This window comes from Crotalus tigris, unplaced genomic scaffold, assembly GCF_016545835.1.
Source record: "Crotalus tigris isolate CLP2741 ecotype Arizona unplaced genomic scaffold, ASM1654583v1 scf7180000024347.1601321, whole genome shotgun sequence".
NCBI lineage: Eukaryota > Metazoa > Chordata > Lepidosauria > Squamata > Viperidae > Crotalus > Crotalus tigris.
Window position 1 is genome coordinate 1382968 of NW_024100516.1, and position 13480 is coordinate 1396447.

Consider the following 13480-nt stretch of genomic DNA (forward strand, 5'->3'; position numbering starts at 1 on the left):
CCAGGCTGTCTCTGCCCTGCTGAGCCCACCAAAAGTCCCATTCTACAAACGGTGCTGCACCAGTTGAGTAGTCCCCGACTTACGACCGGTTGAGTAGTCCTCCACTTACGACCGGTTGGGGGTCGCGGCATTAAAAAGGTTGAGAACCACTGGCTTAAGGCTTTTAACAGTTTTACCCTTTGAAGCCAGCCCAGAGAGGACCCATTCGAGATGAAAACAGACCAAGTCTAAATCCACAAACAAAAGAACATGCTGATAACTTGGATTTTTTTTTCCCCAGGTGAAATTTATCCGAGACAGGTTGAGAAAAAGAGGCTTTTCAGAGGTGACTGTGGAGAACGATGACAACCTACCAGGTAAGATTCCTGTTCCAATTTTACCTGTCCTTTACAAGAAGGTGTTAGACCAGTGGTTCTCAACCTGTGGGTTGGGACCCCATTTGGGGTCGAACGACCATTTCACGGGGGTCGCCAAACAACGCGATCCGCCATTTTTTCCCCCTTTTCCTTAGCTGTGCTACTCCCTTTTATTCTATTGGCTTTTGAAAGCCAATAGAATAGACTCTCTTGAATAGAGTCTAATTCTATTGGCTTTCAAAAGCCAATAGGAATTGTCCAGGCTGTCTCTGCCCTGCTGAGCCCGCCAAAAGTCCCATTCTGCAAACGGTGCTGCACCAGTTGAGTAGTCCTCGACTTACGACCGGTTGGGGGTTGTGGCATTAAAAAGGTTGAGAACCACTGTGTTAGAATGACCTGAAAAGCGGGCCTCTTAAACTCTCAAAAGCAGGGTTTCTGAAACTTGGCAAAAATCACAGCCCTGCAGGCTAACCTTTCTCCAAAGGGATAGTCTCTGGATTGGTGGGACTAGGTTATCTATTGTCCCCAGCCAACCTGGCTGTGTTGATTTCAGATGACTTGAGAACCCCAGGCCGTGCATCAGGGGCTCCAAGCAGGGGAAGACTGCAGTGAAATATTTTCAAGTAAAAAGTAGTCCTCGATTTACGATTGGTCACTTGGCAACTGTTCAGAGTTACACTGGATCTACTAGGGCAGGGCTTTTCAACCTTTTCACCCATTGTACCACTTTTAGGATATGGCAACATCTGAGGACCACCAGTCGCCTAGCAAGGTGTCAAAAACATGATGACCCTCCCCCCCAAAAAGGAAAAAAGCGATAAAGTACAGGTAGTCCTCGACTTACGACAGTTCGCTTAGTGACTGTTCGAAATTACAATGGCACCCCCCAAGGCACAGCCGAGCAAGACACTAGCCTGCCCACCTGGCCACACTCTTCCTTCTGTCCGAGGTTTTCATGGTTGTGAGCATTTCTGTTGAGGATTGGTAGCTGGGGTGGGATGGGGGGCTTGATTTTTATTCCCCCCGTCTGCTGGCTGGTTGCAGCAGGTTTTGGTCACTTCACATGACCCTGAGACACTGTGACCGTCATAAATTTAAATCAGTTGCCAAGCCTCTGAATGTAAATCACAAGACCCTGGAGAGGCTGCAATATTCCAGCTGATCGGCACTTCTTCTGGGCTCAGCAAAAGCACCAGGATCAGCGCCGAGCTCCAGCTGGAGTCTGGCGCTGATCCTGGTACTTCCACTGAGCCCTGACAGTCCCGAAGAAATGCTGATCAGTTGGAAAGCGGCACTGATCCTGTCGCTTCCGCTGAGTCCCGACAGCCCTGAAGCTCCAGCCGTCTCTTGCTCAGGTTTGTGCGGTGCTGCCACCGGTTCAGCTCATTCCCCTCCCCCGCTACCACTTTTCTAGGATGGTCACATACCACCTGCCAGGTGCCAATGTACCACAGGTGGTACCCGTACCACTGGTTGAAAAGCCCTGTACTAGGGCTACTTACAAACTGGATTCACAGTGGCGATGGCTACTTGTCTCTTTCCTTACGTCTCACTTCATTGTATTTTGGGTGCTCTGCAACTGGAGCTCATTTGGAATTGTTTGCAGAGTTCTCGGGAAAGAATGAATGGAATGAGATTCTTTATTGACCAAGTGTAATTACGCAGACAAGGAATTTGTCTCTGGTGCATAAGCTCTCAGTGTACATATAAACAACAAAGTGATAGATCATAGGTCAGTGGTGGCGAACCTATGGCACGGGTGCCAGAGGCGGCACTCAGAGCCCTCTCTATGGGGCATGCAAGCCATCGCCCCAGTTCTAGGCCTTCAGCTGGGTTTTATAAAACCTTTTCGCTTTAGGCCTCCGCTGCTGTGTGCAAAAAAAAAAAAAAAAAGTCCGATCAGTCAATTTCAACTTCTTGGGGGGAGGGAAGATCTTGCAAAGTTGGAACTGATTGATTGAACTTTCTAGTCCCACCCAGTCTGCCGTTACCACTGCAGCCACGCCCAGCCAATGGGCCACACCCCCAATTGGCCACACCCAGCCAATGGGCCACACCCACCCGGCACTCCACGATGCATAAGTGGGTTTTGGATTGCAGTTTGGGCACTCGGTCTCTAAAAGATTTGCCATCACTGTCCTAGATCATAAATCATAATTACAATCATAAACCATAAGATACAAACAACAAGGGATAAATGATAAGATATCAATAGGAGAAGGTAGTAGGGAAAATGAGAAGGATAATAATAATACAGCCCTACTACATGGGTAAATATCTTTAGGTCTAAGACAGTGCTGTGGGAATTAAGTGTTCAGCAGAGTGATGGTGTCTAGTTGTTTTGGCATGCAATGCCCTACAGCAGCGTCCAGAGGGGAGGAGTTGAAACAGTTTATGTCCAGGATGTGAGGGGTGTGTGTGTAGATCAGTGGTTCTCAACCTGTGGGTCAGGACCCCATTTGGGGTCGAACAACCATTTCACGGGGGTCGCCAAACAAGGCTGTCCGCCATTTTTTCCCCCCTTTTCTTTGGCCACGCCCCTGGCACCCAGTGATGTATAAGTGGTTGGGGGTCACCACAACATGGGGAACTGTATTATGGGGTCGCGGCATTAGAAAGGTTGAGAACCACTGGTGTAGATATTATCTCAGCCCTCCTAACCTGCACAATTTACAGGTCCTCAATGGAAAGCAGGCTGGTTGCAGTTGATTTTTCTGCAGTCCTAACTATCCATTGAAGTCTGTACCTGTCCTGTTTGGTTGCTGTGCCAAATCGGACAGTTATAGAGAGTTGCAAACGGTGATCACATGACCTTCGGAGGCTGCAACCACTGGTGGCCAAGCAGCCGAATTTTAATCACATTATTGCGGTGAACACTGCGACAGCCTTAAATGTGATGACCACTCATCAGCCACTTTTCCCAGGGCTGTGGTATCTTCCACTGGCCGCTAAAGGAATGATTGTAAGTCGAATATCTGTGAAAGGGGGGGGGGGTTCAATAATACTTCCAATTTGGGGCAGATGTATCCATAATTTGAAATCTCTCTTTGCATCTGTAACGTTTCATTTTCTTTGCCTTTATTTTGTTAGAGGCTGTCCTTGACCTATGTCCACAACTGAGTCTAAAATTTCCATTGCTAGGCAAGACAGTTGTTAAGTGAATTTTGTCCCATTTTGCGACCTTTCTTGCCACAGTGGTCAAATGTATCACTGCAATTGTTAAGTTAGTAACTTGGTTGTAAAGTGAATCTGGCTCCCCCATTGACTTTGCTCATTAGAAGGTGGCCAAAGGTGATCACCTGACCCCGGTACACTGCAACCGTCATAAGTACATGCCAGTTGCCAGGCCTCTGAACCTTGATCACGTGACCAGGGGGATGCTGTAGTGGTCGTTAAGTGTGAAAAAGGGTCATAGGTCATGTTTTCCAGTACCACTGTGACTTCAAGTGGTCACTAAATGAACTGTTGTAAGTCGAGGATAGCCTGTATTTTATGATACTGACAAACAGGTCCACCTTCTGTTTTATGTTTTTTTTCTATAGGGCGAGAATTCCGTGTCATCATCATCAACACTATCCACACTTGCAACAGCCTCAAGCATGTCAGTTCCTCCAACCTGGAGTATTTCAACAATGCGCGGGTGTTGAACACCATCATAACCAGGGCTCAGTCGCAGGTCATCACAGTCGGAGACGCTGTCGCGCTGTGTTCTCATGGCCAGTGCAGCAAGATCTGGAAAAGTTTCATCAAGAAGTGCATTGAGAAGAAGTCCATCACTCCGGAGAACCTAACCTTGGAGGAGATAAAGCAGATGGTGTCCGATTGGGCCAGCTGGAACAGAGGAAGCTCTGACTGCGAGGAAGAAAGTAGCGATACGGACTCCTGGGTCTCCGACACAGAGAGTTTGAATCTTGATGATCCGATACTGCAGGAACTCTTGGATGAAAGCAAAGAGATGATGGTGACGGTCAATGAGGAAGGTCTGCTGAAGGTGAAGTCGAATGTCTCGGTCCCTGAAAGCAGAAGGCACGAGTATGTCAACTATTCCTCGCAAACGATGCAGCGGTATTTGCAAATGCAGCCCGACCGATACAAACGCTGCGGATTCGTCCAAGAACGGTTTGATCAAGCTTCCGCCTTCACTCTGGACGAGGTTCCTTCTGTGACCATCCAGATCAAGGGTCGACTCAACTGTGGCATGGCCTTTACTGGAGACCAGGTCTTGGTGGAGATCCTGACGCCCAACGCGACCTTCCAGGGCAACCCTCGTGGGAAAGTGGTGGGCATCTTAAAAGAAGTGGAACGGGATCTCACCTTTGTCTGCAAAGTAGATGAGTTTGATCTCCGGGTCATGATCCCCCTGGACCAGTCTGTCACAAAAATCTTTGTCCCTCCATTGAATCCTGAGGCTGATCGTGATGCTATTCCCATCCGCAAAATTGACCAGGCGGGAAATATCAAGTTGAAGGGCTGGAAAAAAATAACACCAGAAAACCGGAAGACATGCCTTTTCGTGGTACAAATCGTGAAATGGAAAGAAGGTTATTACTACCCTATGGGAATTGTTACAGAGGTCCTTCCTTTGGCTTCCTCACTAGAAGATGGGCTTCGTATTCTGGATTTGGAATATTGTTTGTCCACTGGATATCCTGCCTCGGTGACCAGCCAGGTGGCCAAATTAATCTCCCGTCACCCCTCTCTGATAAGAGAGGAGAGGAAAGACTGTCGGGCTCACTGTACTTTCACAGTTGACCCCTTGGGGACTAAAGACCTGGACGATGCCATCAGTGTCCGAGATATGGGTGACAAATATGAGATTGGGATCCATATTGCTGACGTGGCCTCAGTGATCTCCAAAGATTGTCCTTTAGATGCAGAAGCCAAGAAGCGAGGGTCAACTTATTATGCTCCTGAGAAGGAGCCCATATTTATGTTGCCACCACAACTCAGTCAAAATCTCTTCAGTCTCCTTCCTGACAAGGAACGTTTGGTGATCTCCCTCTTTGTTGTAGTGGATAAGGCCACAGACCATATGGAAAGGATTTCCTTTGCCGTGTCCATAATCTGCTCCAATCGACAGATGACTTATGAGGAAGCTGAAGAAATAATTAAGAAACACTACAAGATAGAGGCACCATCACCTCATTTTGACACCTTAGAGGATTGTGTTGCAATGGCATATCATTTCTCCCGCGTCCACCGGAAGTCCAGACTTCACGAAGACTATCATTATGACCAGTTGGATGAAGAAATTCCTTTAGGTCAGCGATGTTCTCACCAGATGATTGAGGAGTTTATGATTCTCTTCAACAGTTCTGTGGGAGATCTGCTCACAAACCAGGATCCTACAAGAAATTTAACGCCTCTTCGTTGTCAGATGGAGCCCAATCCTCAGCAAATCTCCCAAATGCAGGACAAATACAGAGAGATCATTCCTCTCTCCACCCACCTCTCTCATCATCTAAGAGTTCCAACTGGTGATATTCCCGGGAGGACCAGCCATCCCTTTGTTCTCTTGACTTCGTCGTGGGAACATCTCAAGTTAGCGGCCAATGACCGTGACTTCGCCAAGATACTTGACCTCATTACCACAGATGACATCCATCCCAAACTTGCTCCCATCAATTTAGAATTTCGGAAGCTCCTGAACCGTTCTTATTTTCTTCGTTCCAATTCCTGCCCTCAGTCCAAGATGGGCCACTACTCTTTGCACGTGGACTCGTACACCTGGGCTACCTCTCCGATTCGGCGCTACATGGATGTTGTTGTTCAGAGGCATATCATCTCTCTGATTTCGAAGAAACCCATCCAGTACTCCCAACCAGAGATTGAATTCATTTGCCATGATTTCAACCGGAAGAACAGCAGGGCCAACATGTACAAGCGAAGAGTCCAATCTTTGGAACTGGCCACCCAGTTGAAATGCCAGGTTCAAAAGAAGTTTGCTTTCATTGCCAACATTGAAGGGAAGGCCAAGAATTTCAAACTCTTGTTTCCTCTCAACAAGGAGACCTTTCCAGATAGTCCTTGCATCAATTATAGAGCCCTTCAATTGGTGTCCCAACCAGATTTTATCGAGGAGCGGAACAGTATGAAGCTGACATGGAGGAGAAGAGTTTACTCCTGGGTAGTCAAAAAGGAGGACAACAAAAAGAGGTCAGAGATTGGAGGGAACGTCTTTTGCTTCCAAGGAGATGTGTGGCATGAAATCCTTGCAGCTGTCAAAAATGAAGACTATGAGAAGTTAATCCACCTCCTGGAAAAGAATTACACCCTGGAGCCCAAATGTGTAGGGTTAATGGTGAGGAGTAAGTGCTTACACTACAAAGAACTGTCAGTGGAACTTAAAGTTGGAGATGTGCTGAATTTCCAACTGACCACCGATGTCCAACGAGGTTTCCTGGTGCCATTTGTGCAACTGTGGACAGTAGCTCCTGGCTTTGAGGTGTGCTTGGAACACACTGAGAGACCCATCGATTGCTTCTCCAAGTACACTTCCCAAGCCCCAAAGGACATTTACAAGGACGCCTCCGATTATCGCAAAGTGTGGCTGCCTCTTTGTGACATAGAAGCAACTTTGAGCGCGTTGGCTGAAAACAGCTCGATTGTCCTGCAAGACATCCCGATCCTTTGGAAGAAGCAGCGGACCAAAGAAGGTCAGCTCTGTGGAACCATCAACCTCACGAAAAAGTTCCTTAAAGAATGTAGCATCGAAGTGGATTTTGGTGCCTGCTACATGTGCATTCGCCTTTCGGGTCTCCAAGGACATGGGTTCCAGGACAAGGAAGTAGACCTCAGCCAGACCTTTCAGCAACTCAGTTTGTCGAAGGAGACAACCAAGACTGGGGATTTCACGATTGATCCCAATACGTACACTTGGGTGGCCCACGGATGCACAGATACCTTTGAGGAGAATGAGAAACCTGATGACCGTGGCGAAGTGATGGTGAATTTCTATATCCATTTTACATCCATGGAGAAGATCCCCTTTGAGGTCACGCAGAAGAGCTCAAGGTTCAGTGTGGAGCTGATTCCGAAGCAGCTGCCTGACGTGTAAGTTTGCCGATAGATGATCATATTTGTAGGTCAGATTTGAATTGTGGGGTCCTGGGTGCTCTTTGAGCTTGGTAGTTTTCTTACTCTACTACCATGTTTCCCCAAAAGTAAGACCCTGTCTTACTTTCCTTTACGCTCTGAAGTAAACACTAGATTTTACTTTTGTGGGGGTGGAGCGGGGCTTATGCATGGGGTGGAGAAGCAATGCGGCGGTGAGAGCATGGTGGCAGACCAGGTATGGCACTGGTGTGGCCCTGGTTGGTGGTGGTGGAAAGGGTGCCAAGCCTGGCGCGGGACAAGTTGGCCCAAATCTGGAGGGCCACCACCAGTCTGCCAGGGCCCTTTGCCAGCAACCGCCAGTGGAACTGCACCAGCCGCACTTCCATCTTTGGGCTGCTTGAGTGCCAGCCTGCACAGCTACTCAATGCTGCAGGCACTGGGCTAAGGGCTGAACCTGGTGCTCTTCGGGCCCTGGCGGGTGCTGCAGCTCTCATACCAGCTGAGCACTTTTGGCCTGTATTAGCTGCTCCCGCTGGATCACCTGCACCCAACTGGTGGCTATCGCCGCTGCCATAAAATCAGGAGGCGACGCGGGGGGGGGGGGGATGGAGTTCCTTCCCTCGGCCTGACAGACACCTGCTGAAGCCGCACAGGGAAAGGCTGCTATATGGGGGAGTGGAGTTGCTTCCCTCCACCTGCCAGACACCTACCAAAGTTGTGCAGAGTAAGGTTGCCATGCCCGCCCTGCCGAGATGCGGTTTTTTTTTTTACCATACTAACCTGTCTTTCAGCCTCATTGTATTTGTCCATTCGCTTCTCAGCCTTCGCCGTGTGTTTGTGAGACAAAAAAAAAAAAGTTCAATCAGACTTTCTAACTTCTCGCGCGATCTGAAGAACTTAGAAAGTCTGATTGAACTTTTTTTTTTGTCCCACAAACACGTGGCGAAGGCTGAGAAGCGAACGGAAAAATGCAGTGCAGCTGGTTAGTAAAAAAATGCTTGGGGGAGGGGAGGGCATCTGAGTGGGAGCGGGGACGGCAACCTTACCCTGCGCAGCTTCGGCAGGTGTCTGGTAGGCAAAGAGAAGCAACTCCACCACCCCATGGCAACCTTACCCTGCGTGGCTTCGGCAGGTGTCTGGCAGGTGGAGGGAAGCAACTCTACCCCTCTGCCACCTGCCTTGCCTCCTCACCTCATGGCGGTGGCAGCAGCTGGCCGGGTGGAGACGATCCAGCGGGAGCAGCCGGTGGAGGCCAAAAGCACCCAGCTGGCATGAGCGATGAAGGGCCTGTAGAATGTCAGGCTCAGCCCTTAACCCAGCGCCTGCAACACCGAGTAGACGTGCAGGCTGGCGCTCAAGCAGCCCAAAAGCAGAGGCATGGTGGCCGCTGGCCAAGGGCCCTGGCAGACTGGTGGCGGGGCAGCACTCCGGATCTGGGCCGACTCGCCCCACACCAGGCAGGAGCAGCTCAGCAGGGCAGTCCAGAGTAGCGGGGCCAGGAGGGCAAAGAGTCCTGCAAGGCAGAAGCAGCACGGGCAGCCACTTGGCTGCCACACGGCACCTGACATGGCCAAGAAATGTCCCAGCAGCAGTAGGGCCAGCTTGGCTCCTCCTCCTCCTCCTCCTCTTCCTGCCACCTTCTCTTCCACTTCGCAAACCCTTCAAGTGCTGATGATGTTTCTTAGTTTGGTAAGGAAACGTCTGCAGCAGTGGTTCTCAACCTGTGGGTTGGGACCCCATTTGGGGTCGAACGACCATTTCACGGGGGCCGCCAAACAACGCAGTCTGCCATTTTTTTCCCTTTTCCTTAGCTGTGCTCCTCCCTTTTATTCTATTGGCTTTTGAAAGCCAATAGAATAGACTCTCTTGAATAGACTCTAATTCTATTGGCTTTCAAAAGCCAATAGGAATTGTCCAGGCTGTCTCTGCCCTGCTGAGCCCGCCAAAAGTCCCATTCTACAAACGGTGCTGCACCAGTTGAGTAGTCCTCGACTTACGACCGGTTGAGTAGTCCTCTATTTACGACCGGTTGGGGGGTCGCGGCATTAAAAAGGTTGAGAACCACTGCTCTCAACCAGCTTAGTTGCACCAAGGACTCCACAGTGTAAATCTGCATTGCATCAAAGCATTTGGGTTCTTTTTTTTTTTTTTTTGCCCTTTCTCTCTTTTCGTCTTTATTTTTTTCCGTAACTGATCCCAGCAAAAGGGTGATTTTGGTGGTTTGACTAATCATGAATATCTCAACGTAAAACAAATATTTTCTCTCAATTCCTTCACAGTCCTGACAGTGATAAATGGGATCAGTCGTGTGTCTGATCTAATTTTGCAACCTTTTTTTTTTTTTTTTTTTGCCTTGGTCCTTAAGCTGTCATAAATGCATGCTGTCTGCCAAATGCCTGAATTTTGATCATGTGACCCTGGGGATGTTGCAACAGTTCTAAGAATGAGTATTGGGTGTAAGTCACTTTTTTAAAAGTGCTGTTGTAACTTTGAATGGTTAGTAAAATCAATAATTGTAGGTCGAAGACTACCAGTATAGATAATCCTCCACTTGCAAACGTTCATTTAGTGACGGAAGTTACAGTGGCACTGGAAAAAATGACTTATGGCTGGTTTTCACACTTAATGACTGTTGCAGCATCCCCATGGTCATGTGATCAAAATTCGGATACTGTCTCATATTTATGACGGGTTGCCGTGACCCGGGGTCACGTAATCCCCTTTTGCGACCTTATGACAAGCAAAATCAAGGAAGAAGGCAGATTTACTTAACAGCCGTGTTGCTGACTTATCAACTGCAGTGATTCATTTTACAACTGTGGCAAGGAAGGTTGTAACATTGGGGCAAGACTCACCTAACAAATGTTTCACTTAGCAACAGAAATGTTGGGCTCAGTTGTGGTTATAAGTCAATGATGGCGAACCTTTTAGAGACTGAGTGCCCAAACTGCAACTCAAAACCCACTTATGCATCGTCGGGTGCCAAGTGGGTGTGGCCCATTGGCTGGGCGTGGCCAATTGGGAGGGTGTGGCCCATTGAGTGGGCATGGCTGCAGTGGTAACGGCAGACTGGGTGGGACTAAATCAGTGATGGGCGAACCTTTTAGAGACTGAGTGCCCAAACTGCAACCCAAAACCCACTTATGCATCGTCGGGTGCTGGGTGGGTGTGGCCCATTGGGTGGGTGTGGCCCATTGGGAGGGTGTGGCCCATTGGGTGGGCATGGTTGCAGTGGTAAGGGCAGACTGGGTGGGACTAAAAAGTTCAATCAATCAATTCCAACTTTGCAAGATCTTTTTTTTTCCCACGAGAAGTTGAAATTGACTGATTGATTGAACCTTTTTTTTTTTTGCACACGGCGGCAGAGGCCTAAAGCGAAAAGGTTTTATAAAACCCAGCTGAAGACCTAGGACTGGGGCGACAGTGCGCGTGCCCACAGAGAGGGCTCTGAGTGCCGCCTCCGGCACCCGTGCCATAGGTTCGCCACCACTGGTATAAGTCAAGGACTACCTGTATGAAGATAAATATTCTGTGGACAATTTACAACAAGAATGTTTGGAAACCTTGCTGAGTTTTTTTTCCCCTTATCTCTTTGGTGTGTTTTTTCTTTCTTTCTGCACTTATCTTTTCTTTTCTTCACAGTCGGAAAGAAAAAGCAATTTGGAACCTGGAGTATGCCTCAAAACTTGCACAGAGAATAGCATTGGGTCAACCCATTCCAACCCAAAGTAAGTACCGGTAGTCAATATACGACCACAATTGAGCCCAAAATTTCTGTCGTTAAGCAAGGCAGCTGTTTAAATCAGTTTGGCCCCATTTTGAGACTTTTCTTGCCACTATTGCAACGTGAATTGCTGCAATTGTTAAGTGAATCGTGTGGTTGTTATATGCAAATCTGGCTTCCATTGATTTCGTTTGCTGGAAGCCGGCTGGGAAGGTTACAAGTGATGATCACATGACCCCCAGGACAGTGTAACTGTCATAAGTACATGTCAGTTGCCAAGCATCTGAATTTTGATCATGTGACCGTGGGAACGCTGCAACAGTTGTGTGAAAAACAGGCATCAGTCCCTTTTTTTTCCCAGTGCCGCTGTAACTTCAAATGGCCACTAAACGAATAATTGAAATCAAGGACTACCTGTAGAAAGAAATTGCATAGCCTAGCACTGAAAAGAGCACAGGCAGCCCTCAACTTATGACCAGCTGCTTAGTAACCATTTGGAGTTTGATTCAGCTCCCGAGAACGTAATTATAACACGGTTCGGAGGTTCTGGTAGTCACCTCACCCTCTGTCTTTTGGCCACTGGCCCGCAACGATGGTCATTTGTAGCCTCTTGTAGTCCTTGCCTTGTGATTTAGTATTGTTTTTGCAGAAAACCACCTTTACTTGGCAAAAAAGAAGAAGCAAATAATGGGTTCGCTTAACAACCATGGTGATTTGCTTAATGACTGCTGCAACCAGGATTGTAAAATTGAGTCTGATCATGTGAGGACTTGCTTTATGGCTGTCTTGACCTACGACTAATGACTAGGCTCCATTGCGGTCGTACATTGAGGATTACCTATCATAATAGAGCCGTCTGCAGAATGGAAGAATTTTGTCAAATGATGCATGCATTGTGCATTGTGCAGGTGCTGTCTTCTCCTCCTCCTCTTTCTCCTCCTCCTCCTCCTCCTCCTCTTCCTCTCCATACATCCTCCTCCCTTATAACACTTATGATGTTAAATGTGGTAACAATGGTATATGCAGCACAGTGCAGGGAGCCATGTGCAGATCTGTACATAGGGGAAACAAAACAACAACTTCATAAATGTATGGCACAACATAGGAGAACAAACCATCAGGACAAGATTCAGCAGTCCATCTGCATTTAAAAGAAAAAAGCCACTCTTTTGAAGACAGCGTAATCCACATTTTGGACAGAGGGAACCACTGGTTTGAAAGAGGGGTCAAAGAGGCCATCTAGATCAAAATTGAACAACCCTCTTTTAACAGAGGGGAAGAGATACAAAATCATCTATTTCCAGTCTACAACACAGTCCTTTCAGCGGTTCCAAGAAGACTCCACACCCCTTTACACTACTCAGGTAATCCTGAGGACACAGGTAAACCTCCAAATGGCCCCCAACAACTCTGGAAAAGACGGCAAATGACCAGCTTTCTGCAAGGAGTATAAATCCTTCCATTCCCCTGCCAGCCAGTCAGAGCTGAAGAAGCTTCTTGGATGAGAAGCGAAACGTCTTCAAAGGAAAAACAAGAGAGTCCAGTTGCCTCATGGAAAAGCACCTTTGGGATACTGATGATGTTACCTGGTTGGGTCATGAAATGTCTGTAAGAAAACAAACAAGCTCAGAGAGCAGCAAGGACCCCTCATGTCAATCCTGAGCTACAAATATTCTCCTTTATTATACCAAAAGGCCAAATCCAGGATAAATATCTGGCTGACTACGTGACAAATGAACAACAATAATAATATATTAAATGTATATATTACTGGCAATCTGTGAAAAACTGGCATTGTATAGAATGCCCAGGAAACCTATAGAATGTGTATAGTATGAAATGTATGTGTTATTTCAATATGCTATATACTTTCCCTGGGGCATTGTATATAATACCTAGACTGTCAGGGAATTGTGCAGCAGGTGTCCAAATGTAAGCAGAGACTCTGACATGAACATATAATTTTATATAAATGAATATAATCTACAACTATATGTACAGCAAACTAGCTTTCAGGCACCTCACTACATCATGAGGTAAATACATAGAGCGCTCAGCTGGCACACAGAAGAAAAAAGGCGGGAAAAAAGGGAAACTCCCTCTCCACGCCCACAGCAACCAATCACAACGTAGATTGCCTCACGCAGGAGCCAACCAATTGGCTATAACTGTGTGTTCTGGCTCACTGCACAACCCTACTGCTCCAGCTGCTAAATTTAAATATCATAACATAGACATCATGCAGAATGGCAAGAACTGTTAGGCAAAGTCTGAAAAGGGTGAGGGGCTAAGGTTAGGGTTAGAGTGAGGGTTAAGATATGAGTGAGGGTTAGGGTTAGGGTTG

The 13480-nt window shown here is 47.6% G+C and overlaps 1 protein-coding gene across 2 annotated transcripts in view; it reads left to right on the forward strand.

Annotated features, from left to right (window-relative positions):
• The window catches only part of HELZ2 (helicase with zinc finger 2), a 77779-nt gene that overhangs the window by 38605 nt on the left and 25694 nt on the right, over nt 1–13480 (forward strand). For both annotated transcript variants that reach the window (XM_039326938.1, XM_039326939.1), the window contains exons 8-10: nt 281–356; nt 3899–7409; nt 11055–11140. In XM_039326938.1, the coding sequence (XP_039182872.1) occupies nt 281–356; nt 3899–7409; nt 11055–11140 (3673 nt within the window). The remainder of the gene's footprint in view (nt 1–280; nt 357–3898; nt 7410–11054; nt 11141–13480) is intronic.